The 25,637-nt window shown below is 38.6% G+C and overlaps 1 protein-coding gene across 2 annotated transcripts in view; it reads right to left on the minus strand.

The window, feature by feature from the left end:
• Nucleotides 1-878: 878 nt before the first annotated feature.
• The window catches only part of PTDSS1 (phosphatidylserine synthase 1), a 32,726-nt gene continuing 7,967 nt past the window's right edge, over nucleotides 879-25,637 (minus strand). Inside the window, exons 4-13 of one of the 2 annotated variants that reach the window (XM_080378937.1) lie at nucleotides 23,844-23,968; nucleotides 20,185-20,343; nucleotides 16,580-16,731; nucleotides 14,482-14,623; nucleotides 13,473-13,585; nucleotides 11,891-11,956; nucleotides 7,499-7,598; nucleotides 6,282-6,350; nucleotides 5,677-5,746; nucleotides 879-4,326 (exon numbers count right to left, since the gene is read on the minus strand). In XM_080378937.1, coding sequence (XP_080235063.1) covers nucleotides 4,217-4,326; nucleotides 5,677-5,746; nucleotides 6,282-6,350; nucleotides 7,499-7,598; nucleotides 11,891-11,956; nucleotides 13,473-13,585; nucleotides 14,482-14,623; nucleotides 16,580-16,731; nucleotides 20,185-20,343; nucleotides 23,844-23,968 — 1,106 coding nt within the window. In that variant the 3' untranslated portion in view covers nucleotides 879-4,216. Of the gene's footprint in view, nucleotides 4,330-5,676; nucleotides 5,747-6,281; nucleotides 6,351-7,498; nucleotides 7,599-11,890; nucleotides 11,957-13,472; nucleotides 13,586-14,481; nucleotides 14,624-16,579; nucleotides 16,732-20,184; nucleotides 20,344-23,843; nucleotides 23,969-25,637 lie in introns of both variants that reach the window. The other variant, XM_080378936.1, reaches the window with a different exon arrangement.

Here is a 25,637-nt window from a genome sequence, read left to right on the forward strand (position 1 = left end):
ACTTTAATTGATCAGAATGAAGACATTAAAAAGCCTTCTCCAATGTAGTAAGCAGCATCCTGTGAGAGAGGTGGCTCTTATAAATTAATTAGGTATTTTCCCAGCCTTCAGAAAAGATTTACCAACTCACCACTTTCCTCTTAGCTGTTCTTCCCAGAAGATGAACAAGCTGAAGTCCCAGCTATTCCAAATTTTACTACAATTTCAGAATTTATGGGTTCTCTATAAATCAGAATTCAAATAGGCAAATCATGCTGAAGAAGAGCCCTTCCCAGCAAGGCAGAAAGTTCCAGTATTCAATGCCTGTAGAGAGAAGGAACTGAGGAAGAAAGGAAAAGCCAGGCTTCTTTACACGCTAGGCATCAGGCTACTGCCAGCAGCAGAGAAGCAATAAACAGCTCACAACAGGTTTTAGGTGTAAAAACAACTGGAAACTGTTGTTGTGGAGACTATGGTAGCAGTAGAAGCCAAAGCAAAGTGTTTCTGGTACTCAATGACATCTTTATACTGGCAGAAGTTTATTTGCTGATAGCCTGTCCCACGGCTCTTCTGTAGAGGCCTCATTTCTCCTTTGAAGGTCTGTCATGAGACCATCCTGCAATTCAGTTCTCCCATCCAATAGTAAAACAATTCCAACAAGAATAATTAAAGTAAAACTTACCCTGTGTACTAGGGAAACTTCAGAAGGCATAACAACTGGTCATATTATCAGATCTGCTGCTCTGAATAATAAATTACAGCAAAACCTTAGCGTGCACTGTAGGCTGCTCGGGAACCACTGCATTTGTCAGCATGCAATTACATAGAATAAAATGTAATAGCTTCTAAAGGCAGTATGTAATCATTTCCTATGCCTTGCATGGACAGACAAACACACATACTGGTGACATGGGTTGATTTACTGAGTTATTGCAAAATACAATACTTTGCAATCAATACAATAGAGCAACTCTATTCAAAAACTATTAAATACAAGGTAACATCTGCATCCTTTTGTGAAAAGAAAGTAAAAAATATTGAAGTTTTAACTGCTGGAACACCAAATGATGATCTTCACAGAAGAGTAACAAAAGCACTGGTTGAAATCACACTCCAAATATATAGCCAGATGCTGTGTATGATCTATGCAGCAACTTTAATACTGGAATCTAGTACTCAAGGCTAGTTCTGGTTCGCTGTATACCTGCATTTTTAAACTTTGTTTTTATTTAATCCACTATTTAAAGTTCTTGCCACTACCCTCCGCTTACACCATGCTGCCCTGAATTAGCCTCCCTTCAATGACTGACATCACTGATGGACAGCCTCTGGAAGGCCAATTCAGATCTCTCCGTAACAGCAGGGGAGAGGACTAGAGCACAGAGAAAGGCAAGAACATCAGAAGCAGGAAAGCAGGAATGAGAGGCTGTGACGGAACAAGTAGTTAAAAACAGGACAGTGCATCCGTGACTCTTACAAAATACTGTTCAAGCAGCAAAACTCATACATAGATGCTTGTTGCTAAACAGCTCAGTGATTTGTCATTGTAGGTGTTACACACATATAGAAATCAGCAATAACACAGTAAATAATAGTATTGAGATCACTAATTTTACAGCAGTGATCAAAAGCACCTTCCAATGCCTGCCAGCGCAAAGCTTTACGTCCAAAACAATGGGGCTGAAAATACACTTGTCAGTCAGTGGAGGACTTGAGAGAACACACATGAATTCCAGCCAGAACTGTTGACAGAGGACACAAAGTGCCATTTTCCAAGCAGCATTTGAATAGTTTACTTAAGTTTCCCCTCTCCCTAGCCATCCCTCTTTTAAAGTAGTAAAAACCAAACCAAACAAACAAAAATGCCCAACAAAACCAAACAAAAAAACCCCAACCAAATACACACACAAAAAAAATCAAAGTAGTAAAAAGACTTTATGGGAAATATTTTTAAAGGTGTTGTCAAACAACATTTCTTCAAGGCCAAACTGTTGTAACAGTATACAGAAGTTGGCTTCTAACAAGATGACACTTCTTATTTACCTTTCCAATATTTTTAGGGTGCAGTTCAGCAGTGTGAGCACCAAGTCTGCATTTACAAAATGTGTCCTTGTCCCCGTCCCCACAGGCAAGTAGATATTGGACTTCAGCATCTGCTTACACATGTAAGCTTTGTATATATAGTTGGTGTGCATATACCTTGCAAGTACAAAACAGACTCCTCTTTGAAAACCACAGTACTTAAAATATCTAAGCAATTAGACTTCCAATCTCTTGCTTTGGTATTGAATCAATAGAAAATTTACAATGCCATTCTTTAGTCTTACACAGACTGAGTTATTAACCAATAAAATAAAAACGTAACAAGTCTCAGTATCCAAAGAAATCTACAAATACATTCATCAAAATGTGGTACATTACGAATAAAGAGGCGATACATGGAATTGTTCTAGAATGAAAACTAAGTAGTTGTAAGAAAGCCTGAAAGTCTTTCTAACACTTTTTCTCATGTAACATTTAATGTCACTGTAGCAATGATGACGTAAAAGGTTCTACTATGTTACTTCCCATGTTCTACACTTCAGGTTTGATTGAAAAGATGGGAAACGAAGGGCCTCTGAGGAGTTCAGCAGCAACACTTTAGTGCATTGAAAAAATTGATAATCTGTGGCACACAGGAATTAATGGAGTACACAGGATACTTTTTTCTATTTACAGTATCATACACTCTATCAAGTCTCTGCTGCATTATTTTTTTTTTAGTACTTAGCCTGTAGCAAATCACAGTAACATTATTCAAAGAAAAAGGAAATCCCATTTTCTTGTGAAGACTAAGAAACTAAAGGGTATTACTTATCCTTGCTTAAGCTATCTACCCCTCTGAACCCCATGAATTCCAAAATCTAATTGGCACAAAAACATTTTGATAACTTAATACAGGAACTGATTGCTCTTGATTGTTTACCTCTTGACTTAATCATTACATTCACTGCTGGAGAATTATCCACTTTGCTAGATGCCAGAATTAATACATTTAATAAAAAATAAATACACACACACCAAAAAAAAGAAAACCCCACAAAAAAAACCTACCACAAAACCTGCAAGAATGACTTTGATGTTGGGTATCTGACTGCATGATAAGAATTACCAGAACAATGGGGTATATCACAGTAATATCATGCTTCCCCTTGAACACCAAAGACTACAGCAAGCCTTCACAGATAATGTTTATGGAAGTGGTACACAACTCAGCTTCAGCAAAAAAACTGCCTTATCACCAGGCTTAGTAGGACATCAGAGCCTTCAAAGCAGTTTCTGACATCAGTCTGAAGACACTGGAATTTCTGGTTCCAGCTGAGGTTGAAGCAAATTAGAAGGGATGTGACAAGTGAAAAAAATGACATGAAGATGCAAAACACACTGCAGTAAAGGAAGAAAAAACCCTGAATGACATATCTGTCTGAGGGCAAGAAGCATGGCCCACCACTTTACAACACGTTTTCATTTAAGTATTTTAAAAACCTAAAGAAATCAAATGTGTAACAATCAAGCAGAAGGACAACAGCAGAACAGAAAAACCATGTTCGAAGATCAGTTTTCACATCCTTTACAGGAAACCTGGACCCGTTTCTTCACTGGTAAAACCCTGTCACCAGGTAAAGTCTAAAAAGACTTTACATAAAAGCAAGCAGATGGATACAACTATGGAAATATTAAATATTTACTAACTGTTGTATGGAAAAGTTTAGTTGTGAGACTGATAAAGAAGGGCAGAGTTGCTTTTAGTCAAAGGATTGTATACTTTTCTAGAAAACAACAAAGACACAGCAAAACAAAACAAAACCAAAGAATCCAACCAACTATGCCAACTGATTATCAGTTTACTAGCCTTTGTGTTTATGTCCTCAACTAAGATACTAAAAATGCACTTGCAACACCTGAACACAAAACAGGGTGTACCTGCTATGACAAAATTACTTTTCTTTCCAGCATACTCTTCATTAGCTTTTGGTGCCACATGCTGAAGAAACTATATTTAAATCAGTGAATGGCAAGTGTCAGCAGGCAATGATTTGCACTACACTGTCGGTTCCACCTTTGTCATCCTTATCTTCAACACCTCCTTTTTTTACCTTTTAAATTTAAAAAAATCAATCTTCCATTTGGAAATTCAGAGCCAGGTCTGATTTTCTTTGTCACCTCTGATCACACCGTAGATATCTTCAGAGACCGTTCATTTCTTGCCGATTCCATTTGTTACTTTTGATTTGGAGTGCCGATTCCTCCTTCTAGATGAATGGCTTTCACTATTGACTGAATGTTTTGGTGGACTATTGTCAGCACCTGCTGAGAAATAAATATTTTTTTACTGCATATATATATTTGACATTATCAAACTCTTGTCTAAAAGACAGTAAGGCTTTCTAGAGCTACAGCATTTACAGTATGAATTATTTCAGGCTAATACGAACTGGTTGATACTTGTACTCCATCTAGTGGCCTATTTTTTTAAAAAAAAATGCAATTCTTAAACTTCTGCAAAATTCTTCCTCCTCCAAAAAATTCATAAGTTTGCTATAAAAGAATATACTAGTGAAACATCCCCCATTTAAAATGACATCAATAATTAAACATTTTTATGTTTATTTTTATGACTGGCAGGTACTACTATCAGCAATTAAGAACTATGGAAGTGAGGTCACAGATCCTTGTAAGAATACATTTCTTGCTTTCAGTCTTTCAGATGACAGACCATGTTTGATTGAGAAAGCAAAGGATGATAATGGGGACTGAAACAAGAATTCAAGAGCAAAACATGAAAGAGGCTGAAGTTTGCAATTACTTAAGTATCAGAAAGTCAAGAGAAAGATTTGCTTAGCCAGATTTCTCCAGTAGCTATAAATAGGAAAAACATTTTGAATGCAAGCAAATTTTCTCCAGAATATAACCACCCTCCAAAATCTACTAAACGGAGAATAAATTAATATCAGCATCCAGAAAAATCATGAATATAAAGCAGTTCTGCTGTAGGTACTTTTCAAGTATATGAAAAAAACCAAGTATCTTTAATGATACAAACACCTGGAGCATAAACTCTGACAGAGATAACTTCCAGGTATGAATCTTGATATTTGTTCAATAAGCAAGACCACATTAAAGAGTTAATGGAGGAGGCAGGTAGCTTAACTGACCTCTAGTGTAAGGAGAAATGGAGTCAGAGAAGGAGGCTGCTGTTGCTTAGGTCTGAGAAAGCTGTTTATCAGCACTACATTGACTAGGCAAGCATCAGTAAGAATACAAGGTCCAGGCACATTCCTGATTGTTTCTTAATAAGCAGGAATAAAAGCACAATTCACATTCATACGTTTCACATAAAACATGCAATGTTCAGAGAGAAAATCTGTCCACTAGAGTTATGAAATGCATAATGCCCTAAGTGTACAAGAATGGCCTGGAATAATGGCAGAAAAATTCAGCTGCTTAATTAAAAGTTAAATAAATTTCCGAGAGGTAGAAGAAAAAAAAAAAAAGGTGGTAAAGCAAAATAGCTTTGCAGTTGATTTATCTGTATAGCTCCCGAAGAGATGTTTAAATAAGATCAGCTGTCTGCAAGGTAAGTTTCTCAAGCCTCATTTCCTCGTGTTGAGCCTTAATGCTACCACTTCAAGAATATAGGAGCAAAAGTGCCAATACCTCTGCTGAATTTAGAATGAAGCCAGGAAGCATCTGGACTGTATGGGCTGTCTTCACTTTCTGATAAAGTCTGCAAAACCAAAAAGGACACACGTCATTGGGATGCTGGTGGTTCTTGTGATCAGCACTTCTCCTGTTCACAAGTATACTTAAAAATTTAAACTGTGGCAGAAGTCCTCATAAAACTTTCAGCTAGTACTTAGGACTTTTCCCTTCCTTGTTAGAAAGGTACAACATAGATGACACAATAAGAACTCACCACTTGCCACGTGATCTGTTGTGTAACCAAGTATTCTTAATATTCCCCTAGCATTCCACCTGTACAATGGGAACATTAGCTAACCATTCATCCCTGAATGCTTTGCTAAAATTACAGCCTCATTTTGAGTAACTAAGAAGACAGCATTCTTTAGAAACCACAGCGTAATTTGGGATCTGTCCAAGGCCTGCTGAATTCAGAGTTCTTTCTATTGACTTCAGTTAGACTCTGGACCATCCCCCCCTTCACCCCCATTTATATTAGCTCTGGTAAAGAATTCTAATATTTAGGAGCTTTGCAGTTTTAATTCTTGTATAAAACAAAAACAGGCTTCTTAATAAAGTACCTTTTCCCGGTGGCCATAGTATTCTGCATACCAAACCATACCATATAAACACAGGAAAGTTGTAAAGGCCTAAATAAGGAAGAAGAGAAAGAAAAAATGTGTAAAACTTTCCCAAATTCCTTGCTTGTTCAAGGTCCAAGAATGAGATTCCACATTCGGAGACTTTCACGCTCTGTTTCTCTCTGCATCTTTTGTCAGGATGAGCAAGACTCATGCTTCAAGGTACACATACATTCTGCCACCATAGGGTATGCAGACCAGTTCTCAATGGGAGCATGACAACACACACAGATCATTCTTGTACATGCAGGATACACTGTCAATACGATTTTTGTCCTCATCCTGTACAGTCGTCATTCAAAGGCAGTTGGTAAGCCCTTGTAGGTACATTATCAGGAACACTCACTCTGGCAGAAAAACAAATTCCCCTTCTCCCTGTCCCATGCTTCAGGCTAGGTTACATGTTCGGTTTTGTGGTGCTCTGATCTGGGAAGCAATTCAATACTTTTCTCCTCTGAAGCTTCAGGAATAAAATCATCATGCTAAATAGAAGAACAATAAATGCTGTCTTCCTATCACCTGCTCAAACTGTGTTCCCAACTAGAAGGAAGAAGTATTTATCTGTCAGCCCATTATAAATGCCTTATTTTTCACTGACCATTAAAAATGTGTTTGGCATCAGAGTTACAAGCCTGGCAAGACAAATATCCATTTACTGTTACAAAATGGGCATTTCATGCTGCACTTGCAATAATCACACTGAAGTACAAAGTTGCGGGCTGAGTGAGAATGATTTGCCTGACAAAGCAGGCTTGTTTATGTACTTGTAAGACTTTAGTGTGAATCAACATGCATTACTTATTAATGCTATTCATTAACTCCTGTTCCTTTCCAGTGGGCACTATAGCAAGCACTGCCAAAGTTAGCCTCGAGCTGACATTTTTTCTCTCATAAAGTGCCCTATAACTTGTGTTTGTTTCATGTTAAGTACTGGTACTGTGGCTATACTCTGCGATGTCAAGAAAAAAAGTTATCCTAGTCCCTTCAAAGTGTGTTCTAAATGGTCTAGCATTTGCTTTTCCTAGGACATGCGCAACGCTCTTCACCAGCACTCCCCAACAATGATCCCCTGCTGCCAATGTTCCAGAGAGGAAGCTATTTAGATGTTTTCAATGCTTTTGCCATGCTTTATGTTTCACATGAGAAATCTCACTTACCACACAGAGAAGCCAAAACACAACATACAGTATTTGTGTTTTGGAAAAAAGATCCTGTCCAAACTTTATGCACACAATAGCTTCAAGGAAAGCAATAACCCTGTGGGTAAATGAAAGGGGCGGGGGGGAAGCAGTTACAAACACTAAGGATTTAACTCACATGTTCACAACCCAGACCCCAGACTGCCTGCTCTAAACAAGCACTACTGAGCACACACCTCCCCCCAACACCACCATTAACTGAAATTAATTTTTCTTGCTATACTTTTCTTCAGCATAAACAGCATACAAATAGTGATTGACTGGCAGTTCACAATTCTGTGAGCCTTTGCTTGTCCAGGGAACAAGGAAGGGTTTGTGCCAATAGCAGAGAATTTCTGTTTATACTTACCGCTGTGCTTCAGCCTTCACCAGATATAAATTTCTTTTCTGAACAACCAACTGACTCCCTGTTGGGTGAACTAGAACTGTGTTTTGGGGATTTCTCTACTGGATGCGAGTTTACTACAATTCTAAACAGGCTACTTTGCTTGCTTCAGATGGAATTTAATGAGAATATTAACATGAAACAGCATTTCCAATTCTCTAAGAATCCATGCCTTTGCCCTGGTTGATGTGCAAACTCTGATCCACACTACAGTATCTGAGGATTTCTGAAGAAACCGAGAGGAAAAACTGCAGTATTCGCTTTCCTCTCTGGCATTACAGGAATCAAAACAAGTATCTTCAGCTCTCTCCCCATTACCACATGTCTACATCTTTTCAGGCTCAAAGCTATGGAGGCTTGTCCACCACTTGGTGTGGAACAAGGGGTTATGAATCCAAAGTTTCCATCACTTGCCATGAAAACATAGTTTGTATAGGTCCTGGACACAAAATTACATATTTTTAGCAAATACAAGTGTAGAAATGTGACTGGTGCGGCAAAAGTGTAGACAATTGACTCTTCTCAAGCTGAAGCAAATCATGACGAAAACTATTAAATTTATAAAAGTTTAGTACTTAACTTGTTCAACGGTGACTTTGAGGTTGTACATATGAGCACACGCATGAAAATTCTCCCTCAAATGTGCGCAAGGCACACTTAACATCAGGTCAAGTGGTTTGGTCTCCCAAGCTTGACCCTGCAGGACACGTTCCCTACCCACACTCTCCACAACCAGGAAGCTGCCAAAAATGGCTCTACTGCCTGACAGACAGGATCCAGCTCCCTCCGTGAAAGAGTAAGGAAAGATGTGTGCATAACTTAACAACTGGTATTATGGAGATGGTCCTGGTGCAAATAACAAATTACAGCTTTCTCTGTACCATGTGACTTGCAACATGGTGAGTGGGGCCAAAACGTAAGAACTGTGGAATTAACGCCTAACTGACCAATACTGCAAATGAATGAGGTGCATATTAATAAAAATTTCAGAGCAGTGTTACTCTGTTGGGTGACCAACTATTTTTCTTTCTTCATTTTATATTATTCTTACTGATCCAGCTTCAGATTTAAAAAAAACCAAATAGTTAAACTGAGCTACAGCAGTGGGAACAGAAAGACCACTATCAGGAAACAAAATATCTTTGAGTATATCTTTGAGTGATATACTCAAAGGTATAAACAAAACAACAGGCTATTTTCAACAAGGACTCAGAAAAATTATACAGCTGTTTGTGCTGCATTTATACATTCTTTCCATTATTCTTGTCAAGAATACTTGGGTTAAGTGTGTTGCACAATAGGACAGCTATTACAGTTAAAGTTGTAAACCAAAAAATAAAAGAATACCAACAGTGAAAGGTGTTAGTGTCCTACTGAAGGGTGATGAGAACACTCTATAGAACTAAAGACACTACAAGTTTTTATTCAATCAAAATAGTCTTGTAACATCCTATGATATTCCTCTTTGAAAGGCTTCATCTTAATGAAAATGGTGCAATTTCCAGCAGAGCTGTTGCACTGGCCTTCTTCATGCCTTATCTCACTTACTGTCCATCTACTAAGAGTGATGGTACAGTATATTTCAAGTTAGAGAACACAATTCCACACTAATGCAAGGCACTAATTTTAACTATTCCCATGGTCAGACCATTACAAATTAAATTTGTGCCTTTAGAAGTATGTCTTGATCACCACAGATATGAATATTCTATATACTTGCTTTTAATTGCTTCAGAAATTATATTCTGGATTGTTAAATTACCTGAAGAGTCCTGTTTTTCCAACAAATAAAAGGAAATCCTAGCGTTGCTCTGGTTTTTCTAGCAATTACAGAAGTAAGCAGCATCAAGAAGAACTTAGTCCATGCACATTCCCCATTATTAGATCGGACTGTTGAATATTCTATTGCAGTTCTTGTTATGCAGTTGTAAAGAGATCTTTAAGCATATATATATTGACATATATGACATCAATGTGTTCAGTGAGAACTTCAAACCCAAGATGATGGTTTCTACAACCCTCAACAATTTTTCAGAGCCAGAAGGCAAACATTCAGCATCATATTTCTCTTCAGTTTGCAAAATAATATGTTTAATATGGATGAAACAAGGTCATCTTTCTTTCTTTGTAATGCAGAACTTGAAAATTCTTCCCCCAAAATTACAGAACTCTTTAAAATGTGTCTTCTATAACTCTAAAATTACCATCTATAGTTGAGCAAATATCCTTTTTCATATAAGCATCTCAATTCCCCATTAATTTAAATACAGGTTTCAGTAACGTGTCTGTATTCAAATGGCTGTCTCCAAAATACTAATAGAGTTTATTTTTAACTATTAAAACGTTTATGCACAGAGAAAGGTTCTTCGATTCTAATTGTAAATTAAGTAGTTATATTAACTGTGTGATAAATTAGTTACCTTCAGTACTAAAGCACCTTCCATACCAAACCCAGAAAGACAGGTTACTCTGCCACGATCATTAAAATAATCCTTTTTAAGGACCTGTGTATGTTGCAGACACCTTCTAAGAATCATAATGCGTGTTTCGAGGAGGGGGTCCTCCCTCAGTAAGGAAGTTTAGGCTTACAGAAAATGTTACCTACTCCTACTCAGTACCAGTAAAACTAAACAAGAACAGAGTTACTACCTTTTGTGTGTCCATTGGATGTTACAGTCCTGAGTTGAAGACAGTAACAGACCCATCCAGGAAGGTGGTAAGCCAGTGAAAGAGGTGAATACTTAAGCCCAGCAACACCCAAGGAGACTTGTATCTTGTTCTCCAGGGTACATTTAAAACAACAGTAGAAATCTCTTCAATTACACTGCAGCATGCTCTGCTCTTATCTCAATAAAATGCTGAGAAAGGGGCATTCTTTACAGTGCTGTAAGAGCACCTGGAAACATGCCTTCCAGCCCAGCACTGTTCCTAAAACTCTGTAACATCCTTAAGACTAACAGTAAAGGTGAGATAAGTTTGCCAGAGCACACTCTAAATTAGATCTCAGTATTTTACAGCTCATTGAAATGCTATTCCAATTTAAAACAGTAAAAGATTCTTCTATTAAACATGAGAATGGTTCAGACAATTTGAAAATAAGATATACCTTAATCTTGACAAAGAGAATGAAGCGGCTGTTTTAATTTAAAATCATTGCCACCAGAAATTAGCTTCTTGAATAGTTTCTTAAAATACATATTTTTTTCTTTAAGATGGGATTTAGGATCGTCTATTGTTTTCCATTTGTAAGCTTCCAAGTCATAAATCAAGAGACACTACTACGCTGCTTATTTACAAGCAGCTTTTACAACACTACAATAGCAAATGCTTAAGGTTTCCAGAACGGTACGTTTCAGTCAAGCCACCTAGAGAAGGAAGTTCTCACCAGAAGCAATCCTGCAATTTAAAGGTCTCCTCCAAGAAATATATTGAAAGAGATTGTAGACAAGGTAATCATTGTTCACAGTGATATTCCTTTCTCTCTTTGAGGGCAGCATAGAAATATTTGATAACCATAGCTTGTTTCACTGTCTTCTGCTGCGATTCCACTAACAGCAGTAATGCCCACCTTGATGGCCAGGCAAACATTGCTCCGATGACAGGCAAGCAGCAGAGGCAAAAGCTTTGGCCTTCTCACCTGACTGAGACAATGGGCAGCAAGGCCAATACTACCTTGAAGGAGCCTAGCTTTACCCAGCAGTTTCTAGTTCTTCCTTCTGTTCTTCTCCCTACTCATTCCATCACTTCCTATGTTCTACCTCCAAATCCAGAATTTTCCTTTCCTCTAAACTGGGGGGGGGGGGTGGGGGGGGGGCACGCAGGAGAAAGAAAGAAAATCTCTCCATACTGTTCTTTACACCTAAAACAATACATAACAAGGACTGGCTTCATGCAAAGCTGTTCCTGTGCTGGACTCATACTTAACACTTGTCCAAGTGCTTCATGAATGCAGCAAGAACACTTACCCAAACACCCAGCACTGGGTTCCCACCCTTTTGCACTGTGTATCTGTGAGGTATGCATAGTATTGCCTGAGAAGGGAAACAAGAAAATTCATCAGTGAAGTTGAAAGTCCCCAGAGCATTTACATTTAGAAAACAAGTTTATGTTACAAACGTATCTATACTGAAAATGAAGTGCTGATGGTCAAAGCCACATGCAATCCTGCTGGATGTCTAACAGATGGCTTCAATTCTAGTAGGACAGATTATCACATAGATCAAATAGCTTGAAACAACACAGAAAATCCTGAGAGCAAGGACTGGGAAAGTACTCAAACTAGTAGGCTAACAAAGCTATGTTTTGTCTCCTGCCTCTCCACTGAATCTCCAATTCTTTTAGGCAAAGTGCAACAGCTTTGAAAGAATTTGAAAAACTCCACTTCTTCCACAGTTTGTATTTAATTCTTTGACATTTGCATTTTCTTGAGAGATGTGGGTTTGAATCTTGAAGAAAGCTGAATATGGCTATTTCATGTCCTGGGTGAGTGCTCTAACCACTGGCATGTTTTCCCTTTAAGAACAGAGTAGAAATTCTCACTATTTTTAAAACAGCCTGGAGACCATTCTGCTGTGTTCTTCATGCTCCTAAATGTTAAGTTTACAGAGGGGAATTCCAAAGTGGAACTGAAGTTCTTTTTCTGTCTTTGTCTCCGATCTCCACCAACAGATGGGGAAGTGTTATTAATCCAACTATACACGGATTGTTTAAGAATAAAGACATCTACAAGTTGGCAAGTGCCATAAAAATACTTAAAACCTCACTGATACAGGAGCTAATAGAACGTTTAAGGTGATTTAATCAACAGTGTGAAATCACTGCACTTAACCTGAGACACTAACAGCTGTATTTTAGGAATAAACCTATGCACGGCTGCCATTTAACTGTCCCAGGTAACATCACTTCACTCATGAATGGGAAATTCCCTGCCTCTAACTTCAGAACTGCATGCATTCTGTCTATCTCCAGCTGTCACATGAAAAAAAAAAAAGTAAGAGAACTCTGCTAACAATGTGAAATGTGAAATAGTGTGCAAGACTAAAAGCAGGTTAATGTATCTGTACAACTATTAACACTGCATATATACTGTTTTGTTACTCAGAACATGGCAATGCTCTATCTTTTAACATACTAATATTTCCTGTAGACAAACAAAATAAGCAGCTCAGAAAAACCAGCAGCTCTGGTTTTCCTCATTATACTTTTTTGAGCACCTGACTCATCAACTTGGACACTTTCGGATACAATCCTTCAGAACAACATATGCAGCTAACTCACAGAACAGGGAGATGCTATACCAATAGAAGATGGAACAGACTGGTTCTGCATCCCTATGGACATGCAGGTGTTTAAACACATTTTACCTTATTAGTTTATTTGTCAGAAAATATACTTTATTGAAGTGGTGATTGTTTTGCTTGTCATGGTGGCAAAAGCATAGATTTCTTGAAATGCACTGTACTTACTCACAAACTGTAGGCAGTCCTTGGGTGCCTAGAAGTCAAGTTACTTTAAATTGAAGAAAGAAAAACATGGCAACAAAATTACCTTACAGTGGGTGCTGTAATGATTCCTATGAAAAGGATTCTCCCCCAGCTTAAAGGATGGCTTGCTTGGAACACAAAGATATGTTTCAAAAAGAATGTATTCAACTCAGTCAGCTAAGAAAAAAAAAAAAGTTAGTTAATAGCATTCAATTTGCATAACTTAATGAGTTACGACACTTGAAAATGTGCAAAGATTAATATGGAAACTAAAACACCAAAGGAAAACTATTCTCTACTATAGCTCTGCTGGTTAGATTGAGGATTAAAAGAGTCTAAGATTCCTGCTCTAGGACAAGTAAAACAAACAATACTCTCTAGACATCTCTATGAAAGTATTTGCTCTCTTTCCAGAAACCCATTAAGCAATCAGACACTAATAACACACTGCAGAGGTCTTCTGATAACTTGCATAACCTGAACGTGGTATGAATGACTGGGGCAAATTTGATAGAAGATAGCATACGTTTCAAAGAAAAAAAAAAACATATCAAACAGTTCTGGTTCTCCTTTTACAAACTAAATTCTGCAAATTAAAAAAAACAAGTTTTTAGTTAATCATGCAAACACTGGCAGACTTAAGTACCTAAGTGGTGGGGACATATTATGGAGTCTTGCTGGATCAAGGTCAAAATTCTGAGTATCAGTGATCCATCCAGTCAATGGAAAGAGAGGAAGAAAAAAAAAAAACAAAACACCAAAACGCCAAACACCCCCACCCCACCCAAAACCTCACTGTCTACCAGTTTTTAAAACTGTATCAATTGCAAAGAGCAATCTGATGTCCAGTACAGCAATCTGTAACATTTGGGTTTTTCTACAGATTCTGTAATTACACTCCTGAACTATCATGTAACTCCCACAAACAATGCCCTGACCAATTCCGTACTATCAATGCATTTAACTGTGTATTTCAATGACGGACATACATCACATTAGAATACCTTCTAGCCAAACAGCCATTAAGTAACTGAGCTGATGGCAGCTTTGATTTCACAGAATTTATTTCTTACCTGCCAAATGATCATGAAAAGGTAGATTCCAGCCACTCTTTGAAATGAAGACTTAGGGTCAAACCAGCGGACATAGGTCCAGCTGGCAGGGGTGAACTGTAATACAGCTCTTTTGATTTTTCCTGTAGTCGTGTGAATGTCCCTAGAAAAAGAGAATCGCTGAAGTAAATACAAGGAATATGCAAGGAAAACAAAAAAGCAATAGCCATGTTACTGATGTTGCAGAACGATCACTCTTTTTCGCTGGACAGCAGAGATCTTCACAGGCACAACTGTGCACCACACAGGTGAATTTAGCAGTATAATCTACTAAGCATTTCAGTCAGGGCACGTTCTGCTATAAAGTCCACCCTCCTCTATCCTCAGTCAGTAATTAACTACAAAATAGATCTATAACTCTGCATGAAGGAAGAAAAAAAGGACTGCGATTCTGCAGCCCCCTTGGAAAACCTAGATGGTATTTCTTCCTAGTCAGTGCTGCCACTGCTCTTGTCCCAAAGACTCATTCTAGAGCTCGCTGACATCAATAATTCAAGAATCTATCAGGTTCATTATTCATTAATTGTATAAGGGCTGGCTCCACAGGTTTGAAAATACTGCACTTCCAGTTCACACAACCCTTGCTGTTCTGATATTAGATACACGTGAATCTTCTGGAGAGATGGGATAGCGCTGTTAAAAGCTAGAAGGCTTTTAAATTCCCTTTTGAAATGGGATGTGAGTAGAGGTTCATCCGACAAGAACATTACTGGTTCTTGCTTTTGATAACATTAGTTCAGATGAGCAACAGCATCCAAAGGAGAAACGCAAGAGTTTCCTTTTTTGAAGGAAGACTAGCAGGGCTAGAAGTCTGGTTTCATCCTGTTATTTCCCCAGCCCTTCTGGACAAAGGAGATTCAGATTTAATATTTCTGGTAGTTGTGTTTATTTAGGTTTATGGGATCTTAGGTTAGGGGGAATCTTCTAATCTTTAAGCTCTGTGTTTATTCAATTAAAAAAGAAAAAGGAAACAAAAGGGCACAAGCAAAAGCTTCTCATTTTGTGCAGCTCCTCTTCATAGTAGAGGTCCAGAAAAATCTACTCATGCATTTAAAAACATGAGGAAAAATCACTTCACAATGATAGTAAAGACTAGTCTTGCCATAAATACCCTGCTGTTTTAGCTTTCAGTCAGCTCTCTAAAAACAGAAGGGCCATCAACTCTACAATGCTTATTATTCCTCATGAACTGAAATGCAGAGCAATTGAATTGAGACTAAAGGCTGGATGGTCCTCAGAGCAATTAATAAATTTGTGAGTAAGAAATGAAAGTAGTACAGAAGTTCACACAAGGTACAAATTTGCAGTCAATATTTGAGCTCCTTTTCCATCTCTCAAGGCAATATTCTTTGCCAATTCATTGTACTTAATCCTGTTTCATCTATACCACCGGTAATGTGCAGATAACCATGGCTTGCCACCAACTGGCAGGGAAGAAGGCTGGAGAGGGGCAAAAAACTATGGAAGAAACCATACCTGGATAGTTAGGAACTGACATGTGCTATGCCACAAGCTGTTGCCCTTTTACACAACAAACATTACTTTATTTTGCAATGGGTCAGCAATGGGGTAAGGCAATTCACGGTACAGGTACAATCAGCCTGACTCCTCTGCAATTACAACTAGTGCTGACAGATTGCTACACTAATGCCTCACCAAGGACAGCCCAAATCTAGTTTAAAAACATTATATAATGAGAAAACAATTACAATTTTCTTTACTGCCTTCTTCAAAGTTTTACTTGTACAAAATACACCAAAAATGCAAATAGCTTTACTACTGTATATTTTCATTTGGCATCAATGCTTATAACTTAAGATTGCAAAGGAAAATTATATATACACCTAATCATATTTACAAATATATGCTGTATGGTAGCATTACTATAAGATGGATTTTTAACATTTAAAATAAATTTACAGCATTGTTAGCAGGTGCAGATTGCATGCTAATTCTAAACTATATGCATTTTACATATGCAAAAATGCGGTCTATTTCCCAAGGAAATTAATTCAATATTATAACAAACAATGTTTATCAAGGTTTAATTTAGACCTACTTGAAGCTTGCCCAGTGATAGGTCCTCATCTCCAAGAAACGACAAACTACCATGCCCAACCAGATGCCACCCCCGTTACAAAGCAGGATGTCCAAAATGACTTGATCCCACCAGCATTCAGCAAAATTAGGCAGAAGGTGCATGAAGAAGAGCTACAGAATACAGCAAAAAGATTCTGGATGAGGAACAGCACAGAATTCATAAATTCACTTTTTAAGTACACATTCAAAAATCAGCTTTTCAGTATATGTCACACTTGAAGGACATGAGCTACAACCACTGAAATTTGATGGGCATCCTTCCATTAACTCAGGAGGCCTTGGACAGAGCCACACATTAGAGGTTTCCTTCTCACCATTCCCCGTTGGGGCTATGCTGTGTATAAGGATATCATGCAGCTCTTGGCCTCTTAAAAGACGATACACAGAACATTCATAGAAATGCATGAAACAAGCAGAAACGCTGCATTTCTTGGACGAAAGGTGTTTTGCGCTTACAAAAAAAAAAGCAAAACAAATTTACTTTTGCTAAACAGTTTAACAGAAGTAAGTTTTCTAAACCAGCAACAAGGTGAACTAAGTACCACAGATGCACTTGTAACAACTGTCAGTACTAATGAATTCTGGAGTTCAGGACTTAAGACTTGTTCTATTTCAAAACTCTTTCATTTATGACTTTTAGGAAATTTAGTGACCGTAAAGAGATTAATTAAGAGTTCACCAATATTTCACACACTGCAAGCTTTGCTGCTGTACTTGATCCAGAATGGCTCAGGAAGTTAAGACAATATTCCACTCTCTCCTCCTGCTTGGTCTCTGCTAAGCACTAATGTTGAAGTTACTTTTATGATGAAGATAGTGGAAAATAGACCAGAAACAAACCAACATCAGACTGAAAAGCTGACACCATCTTGATATATATCAAAACATACTCAGTCCCTTCAAGATTTCCCTTTGAAAAGCGCATAAATCATTTACCTCTGAAGCAATCTGTTCCTTTCTGAATACTCAGCTGAACTGAAGACCACTACGAGGCAATTAAATGTATTTACATATACATTTGGTGACTTTACACTTTCGATAGAGTGAAGAATAACTGGCCAGAGTTAAGGCAAGACATAAGCATAATTTACTGAGAGATAAGATTCAGCACCTCTCATCCACCTTTAAGAGAAAATAATTGTATCTCTATTCTACAAGAAAAATCACAGCAAACCAAAAAATAGACTGAAAAAGTTAGCTGTGGACTGGAACAGCTATGTGTTAAGCAGTCCCTTTGGAATACTCAAGGAGATGCTTAAGAAAACACACAGCAAACAGGAATATTCTCACCTCTACAAAAACAGTACAATTTTTGTCAGTGGAACTGTGTCTGTGGAAGATTATTGGTATGATTTTGTAATAAAGTGTCCTTTGTTTACAGATGTATAAATAAAGTATTGAAAAAAAATAAGATAGGGGAAAAGGAACAAGAAGAATGTTTTCTGTATACAGCAAGAATGAATAACGGTCCATTTATAATAAATTACAGTGACCGATAATGACGACGACAGTTCCTTTGAAAACTCTTGCAAAAGTAAATCAAGACAATTTGTTTTTCTTTGACAAGGCTATGGGAATTTCAACCTGTAGAAAAGAAAATTTGTTCCTCTTCAGGACCCAAGCTACACAATGTTGCTCGTTATCCTGCTAGTTTCCCTTTCATGTTTTAAATTATTTAACCTGAAAGGGGCACTAAACTATGAATCTCAATCTGCAATAATCCAGCAAAAGACACCAGAACTTGCAGATAATAAGGCAAAAAAAACAGAGCATAGGTGTTAGCCAGACCATCTCTAAGGTGTTAGCTATTTTCTCAGAATGAGACACCAAGGTCTGCCTGCATCTCAACTTTAATCCAATAGTACGGAGCATGAGCCAAGTGTCCCATTTCAGAACGGGGAGCCAGCTGAAATCCATTAATGCTAATAGGAGATGCACAGCTGAATCCCTGTGTAACTGCCCTGATAACTTCTGTAGGTTTCTAATGACTCTCCTGAATTAACTAGTTCATTAAAAATCCATTTGAGTGGTGATAACCTCTCTATATGTTGAACTTTACCCAACACACTGTCTGTTGCAATAACCTGCCTTTCAGCAATAGGGAATACTAGACACCCCATGTGGTGTCAAATTGAAGATGATGGTTGTGTGATGATCAACTGAACGATAAGAGGCTGTGTGAAACAAATTCAAATTTATTCTTTTCCAGCCAGAAAAAAATAGTACAATAACTAGCAAAGTTGTTTTTTGTGGATGGATACTTGCAGAATCCCAATCTTACGCAGTTTCAAAATAGCTTAGAAAACCACATATCCTTCAATGACACAGAATAAAAACCATGTTTTAAAAAGGAACCCATGGCACTAGTATTTTCAAACCCAGAAGTTTAATTTCAGACAACTAAATCCTTATTTATGTTTTTGAATTATACATGCCTTGTCCTGAGAATGCTTGGCTCATCTGACAGCAAGTTCTACAGAAAAACATAATTTTAAAGACTAAATTCAGGTGTTTATAAATACACTTAGTATGTTAAGTGTGACAGGTTAGACTATGCTGTCCCAAAGCTGATAAAAATTGGATACTTTGTCTGAATTGTCCAATCAAAGAATACAATGAAATTGAACTCATTTTTATAGAAACACATCCTTGGATTTTAGGTGACACACATTCTACTAATCAAGCTCTAGGTTACATGCAAATGAAAGCATTTACAGAGACAATTAATCAGCCTGAATCCTTAAAACAGATCTAACAATAAAGACCAGCAGCCCAAGCAACAGTCAGTTGACTGAATCAAGTCAAGCACCTGTATTTTTTTTCCAAAACAGGATTTGAAAGTGCCAGCAGTCAAATGACTTACGCATGTGCTTAGGAGAACTGTGGTAAAGCTAGATAGTAAGCCAGTGGTCCTTCAAACCATGGTGCAGGGAACTACACTGCATGTGAACTAGCTTAGATCTAGGTCTAGTTAAAAAAAAATCATTTTTTTTGTCAGTGAATATGAATAAACTAGGTTTGTGGGGTACAATTTAACAAAAGAACAGCTCACAACAGAAAACATCACACTGAATGGTGTCTTGCCATTCCATATAGACTTCTCCTCATGTGTCCTCACACCTTCCTCAGGGATCCCTCAATTCCTAGTTGCTGTACAGTATGCACACTATACATAACATGTAATAATGTTGCATATGGGGTAAGGGGATCATGACAGTAGATCACAGATGTTCCAAGGTGAAAAACAAGAACAACTGCCCTGAACCAGGGAATATTGGTCAACATCTGAAGTAGCATGAGTGCTGACTCCCATAACAGCCAAAAAACTAACTATGGATGGCACCAATAGGCTGGTCTAGATCTCCCTCCTATTCAAGTAGTAGTAAGTCACTTACCTAAACCCCAGCTTGCTGCTGTCCACTAACAGCATCAATTGCTCAGCATCTGGTTTATAAGGCTTCAAATGTAAATCTATACTGAGAACTAGTGAGTCAGCCTTCTAGTAATGTTCACACCTCCCCCTAAGAACAATTCCAGTCTCACACACTTAGATGGATGGCTTACCTCAGTGAGCTCCCAGGTGATGCTAATAGTCCAGCACAGCCCATAGCTACGGATCAGCAAAGCCTTCATAGCCCAGCCCCAGAAATGCCCAAAAGCAAATATATCAAAGTGGCTGAGGATTCTCTCCCAGGTGATCACATGGCAGTTCACAGCATACTCCTGTTAACGAAAATTAATAAATAAAACCAACAAAAAACTTCAATCAACAGACAACTTCAGAAACACTAGTGTGAAGAAACTTCTTTCTATCCAGTACAACAAGCCTGAAATTACAAGGATATTAAAATAAGCATTATTCCACTTTCTTGTCCTTCTAAAGTCTGCAGGAAAACTTTCAGGATTAAGACTCAGTGTCATCACAGTACAGCTCTAATTTAACAGAAGACAGGATAGACCTTGGTGCCTGAAGTAGCACGTATTTCTTATGTGACAGAGGAACAGTAGAAGCAATAAAATCAGTAATAATGAAACCAGCAAACACTTCAGAAAATAGTTATTTGCTTTTCCTTGGGGTCTTGATCTAAAATAACCAGCTTTCCCCATTTTCACGCTGTGGCTCATCATGGCTAATCCTCACCAGTCTGTGACATCATCCTAATGTTCATTTGATTATCTTTTGTGCCTTGTTTTCCCCACAAAAGCAATTTCCCAGAACACAACCCTATTGAGAAAGTTCGATCACAGGGCTGGATTAAAAATAATAATAATTTTTAAAAAGGAAACAAATCAAAGGGAACTCGTAACTGTTTTGTCACAGATGAGTAGCAGATTCCTTAAGAACATGAATTAATATTCTAGTCATCAATAACAAAAGAAATGTGTTCTCTCATCAATTTGCATAGCAAAGTTATTTGCTAGATATCACTGCCCAATAACAACAAAAAAATCTGTATGCTAACAGAAGGCTGCATCTGTGGGGCTCTGCCTTGTCACTGAGCACAAACAACTATTCCCCACTGGAAACACATTTTAAAAAATGTCTGCTGTCCATCCCTCCTAAAACATACATTGCCACCTGCAGGTGACCACACAGCACTGCTCGGTGCTGTTGAATTAAGAAAGGATTCTCTTTCAGGCCAGAACTATTGCTTTGCTAATCCCACACAAATGAACTGTGATCAAGTTGAAAAGGGGATGGCAGAGAAAGATTTAAATCCCAGTCTCCATAAAAAGAAGAATGCACAATTTCATACAAATACTTCTATCAGCAGGCAGTTAAGTCCCACTATGAAACTACAAGTAACCCTTACTGCTGGTGCTCCCTGAAGTACTGCTTCTCACACATGCCATTGCTGCTTGTTATTCAGGGAAAGGTGCACCGCCTCTGTGAATGAGAAGCACAGAATGGAAGGTGCAGGCTGCTAGCCACACCATGATATCTGAAACTTTATGATGAGTGAACACAATGAGGTTACTCCAAAACTAAGCTTTTTTTCCCAGGGCTCTTGGTTTTTTCATTTCTTCTGGGGGTTTTGACCCTCTATCTCACCTTTCCAGCTGCAACTCTGCCAGTCATACACTGAAATGTGTTGAACTTTCTCTTATACTCAAGCAACTTTGCCAGCCCTGCACAAAAGGCCAAGCTGCAGACTTCATTATAGTTACACTTTAAAAATTTACTCCAACTTTAAGTGATAGTATCAGGATTACAAAGTAGTACAAAGTATTCACTGACTGCTACAGTCAGGGAATCTGCGGCACTGTGGTTCTGTGCCAGTAGTAATACTAGTCCTCCCCTGACTTGAATCTACTTATTTCTAACTTAAAGGACAGGAGAGCCAGGTGAATCTGACTTGCCAACAGACAACTCAGCTCAGCTCCCCTTTGTTGCTCGGCAACATCACTAACCCCCATGCTCATGCTCCATTTAGCAATGTGTCCTCCCACCACCCTAACAGCAGGCTGCCCATGCCTCACCACCACCGCACCGTCTCCTGCAAAACAGAAAGTCACAGCCCTACTCTAGATGCTGCAGTTGCACAACAGATACTGCTGATCAGCTGAGGTGCAACACCAGAAGCATCCAGAGTTTTCCCGGTAAGGAGCCTATATGTAGCCCTCACTAGCAATCAGCTAAGGTAAGCTTACTGTAAAGATTTCCATTCCTTTTTACGTGCTACAGGGCAGGACCTTGCAGCCACTGCTGATTAGGTGCTGTGCAGTAGTTTGCATACGCAGTAAATTGCTATCTCCATATTTCCTCACTCTTGAGGCACAAGTGCAATAACAGCACCTACTATATACAACAGGTGACCATGGTGCACAGATGCACAAAACCAAGGGCAAGGAAGCATGCTGGTCTGGTGGCAGGCAGGAATTTGATACGGTAAGTGAAGAGGACAAGACCTGCAATTCTTGCCTCTCCACCCAGTACCCCTCTTCTGCTTGGTGCTCAACTGCTCACACCCTCTTCTGCCTGCCTCCCAACATAGCTCACATACTTCTCCCAGGCTTCCTTTTACTACTTCAAGTCCCTATGCTAGTGTGCCCTCCTGAAGGGGAACATTTTCTGTATTCAAAACTCTGCAAGCTGCTCAAAAGGCAGAAGAACAAGCCTGGCTTTCCACGCCACTCCAGATCATGGTCTATGGAAGTAATTTCCCAATGGTAATAACACTAGTGCTTAGCTGGGTGACTGAAAAGCAGCAGAGCCCTGCAGCTGTTGTATCCAGATTTCCACATATTCAGAAGCATGTGTTGTGGTTTAACCCTAGCTGGTAATTAAGTATCACACGGCCGCTTGCTCACTCCCCCCCTCACCCAGAGGGATGGGGACAAGAGTTGGAAAGGGATGTAAAAAAGGGTTGAGATAAGAAAAATTTAATAATTGAAACAATAATAATAACAATGATGACAATAACAGTTATAATGAAAACAATAAAATCCAGAGGGAAAGGAAGAAAGGAACACGTGATGTACAATGCCACTGCTCACTACCTGCTGACCAATGCCTTGCCAGTCCCCAAGCAACCACCTGCTGGCCAACTCCCCAGGTATATATACCAAGCATGATATCCCATGGTATGGAATTCCTCTTCGGCTAGTTTGGGTCAGCTGACCTGGCTGTGTCCTCTCCCAGTTCCTTGTGCCCCTCCAGCCTTTTTGCTGGCGAGGCCTGAGGAACTGAAAAGTCTCACATCAAAGCCAAGCCACAACACTGCACTAGCTCCTAAGAAGATAATAAGGTCCATTCCAGCTGAAACCAGGACACAAGCCAGTCATGTACTAAGCTCAGAGCAATAAGGCACAACCAAAGTTCTCCGAGTGCAGCACTGTGGCATCAAAAATACTGATCTGGGTCACACCATCAAGGCCTCATTTAGATACCACCTTGCTAAGTCTATTTTCAGTATCCAGGCTCATATCTATTATTTAAAGGAATCCAAAGACACCCCAGTGCAAACGTATCTCACACTCCCAACTGCATGCTCATCTGAATATCTGCTTTAGAAAAAAAAAAATACAGAGAAGACTTGTTTTGCACACCAACTGATTTCAATGTAAATAAATAGAGTTGATACAAAAGGCTCGTTGACTCTGTCAAGCATAGGCACAAACTTGCACTGCTCATGCCAGCAAATGCAGATTTATCTCTTCCCGCTCACATAAAACATGCCTGAAGTAGCCAAAACGTCCAATAAAGTGCCATGGATACATACCATAATATCTGCTTCCCTTGTGGCATATCGAAGATTAGGATCCAGCCAGTACATCACGGCTTTTACCTGCTCAAAGTTAAGGAAGAGCACGAACACCAGGAACAGAAAATAGAGCACACTGAGACCTGCAAAAAGACTCAGCTTTAAGATCATGTTCGCTCACAAAACTTGGGGCAGAGAGAGTCCAAAAAGCTGCTTTCATACTATTGGTCTACACATGCCCAGTTTGCACAAAAAGTTTTCTACATATAGTGGCTACATGCAAAAAAGCTTAAGAGACACAAGTCAGACAGTGATCTCTGAGCGCTCAGCACTTCATATCCCCTCCTGTTTCAACTGATAGAATATATGCTCAACTGCATGAACCCAAGCGAAACAAGATCAGTTTAATCAGTTTAGACATGAGTAGTACATGGCTGTGAACAGGAAGCTCTTTAGTAAGAGATGCACTAGGATCCCAGGATTGGATTAGCTCTGTTCCTTTGCTTTAAGTATTCTTGGTCTCACTAATGCAGCTCCCTAAGCCTATATGCGGATTCCAAGACAAAAATCAATTTAATAATCCTACCTGGCAATTTTGAGCTATGCTGGCCATAAAGAACAGTTATAAACAAACTAATGCATGTCTGAGTTACTTTTGTGAGTTGGAAATTCTGCTCCTTAAAGCTTTTAAAGATAACGATAATAATTACTTCACATTGTTGTAAGTTATGAAACACTTGAATTTGGGACTACTGCCTCTTGCTTCCCAATGCCTGAATATGCATTTTTTTTAAAAAAAGGAAAAACTTGTAAGAAGTTAAGAGTCCTAGGTGTAGATCTGTGGGTAGTTGAAATTACTGTTGGGAGCATATCTTTACATTATTCATGAGTTCACAGATATCTAAGACTGCATTTGAAGAGGCGTATAAACACCAACACCTTTTCCATAGTCTAGCACTCAAACTTATTTGTATCCTGAAGCAATGTCTTGGAAGGCAGAAAAATTTATGACTTAGTATCTGCCATCCAAAATAAACTACAGCAATTCTAAAAAGATATTTTAAGCTATAACCAGAACTCACATGGTATTAATCCCCAGTATATGCTAGAGAACAACTTCCATTCAAGTACACACACATGATCAGAAAGCATATATATATTGTCCTCTGCAGTACATATAAAAACATACCAGGTAAACAGATGCCACACTACTACAAGTAGTGCAGCCTGCAGGCAAGGGTGCATACTGAAATGTTGAGGACACACTACTACTGCCTTTCATCTACTGAACAGGTCTGAGACCTCAAGTGCAGCTAAATGAGCCATGCCAGAAGTAGCAGAATTACATGGGGGAAAATGTTGCTCTTGATTGTGTGTGCAGCCTTTTCCCGAAAGTACAGGGGATCAAGTTCTGGCAGTGTCAATATTGAGACTGACTTTTTACTTTACATTTGCTGAAACCTGAAATAAGCAGTAGCACCATGCTTCCCAAACTTCATAAGGAGCAGGATTGTTTAATGAGTACTACCTAATCAGCAGTACCCTTTCAATGTCAACAGATGAGTAATCGTCTACTTTGGGAGGCTACTTATTTTTAGCTACATAAGGTGGCAGGAGAGAGAAACATTCAGTCCCCTTAAAAAGAAACCGATCAGCTTTTAAATCAAATGTACCTGATAGATTTTAAGCACATTTACAGACAAAGATATGCTCTGTGAACTCTGAATTACTTCCAAATAAAATTCCTCATGTTTTTGTCATGTAATTTAGATGTTTAAGGAGCAGAATTTCATTCAGTTAGTTCTGTAGTTA

Source organism: Falco punctatus, assembly GCF_963210335.1.
Source record: "Falco punctatus genome assembly, chromosome: 3".
NCBI lineage: Eukaryota > Metazoa > Chordata > Aves > Falconiformes > Falconidae > Falco > Falco punctatus.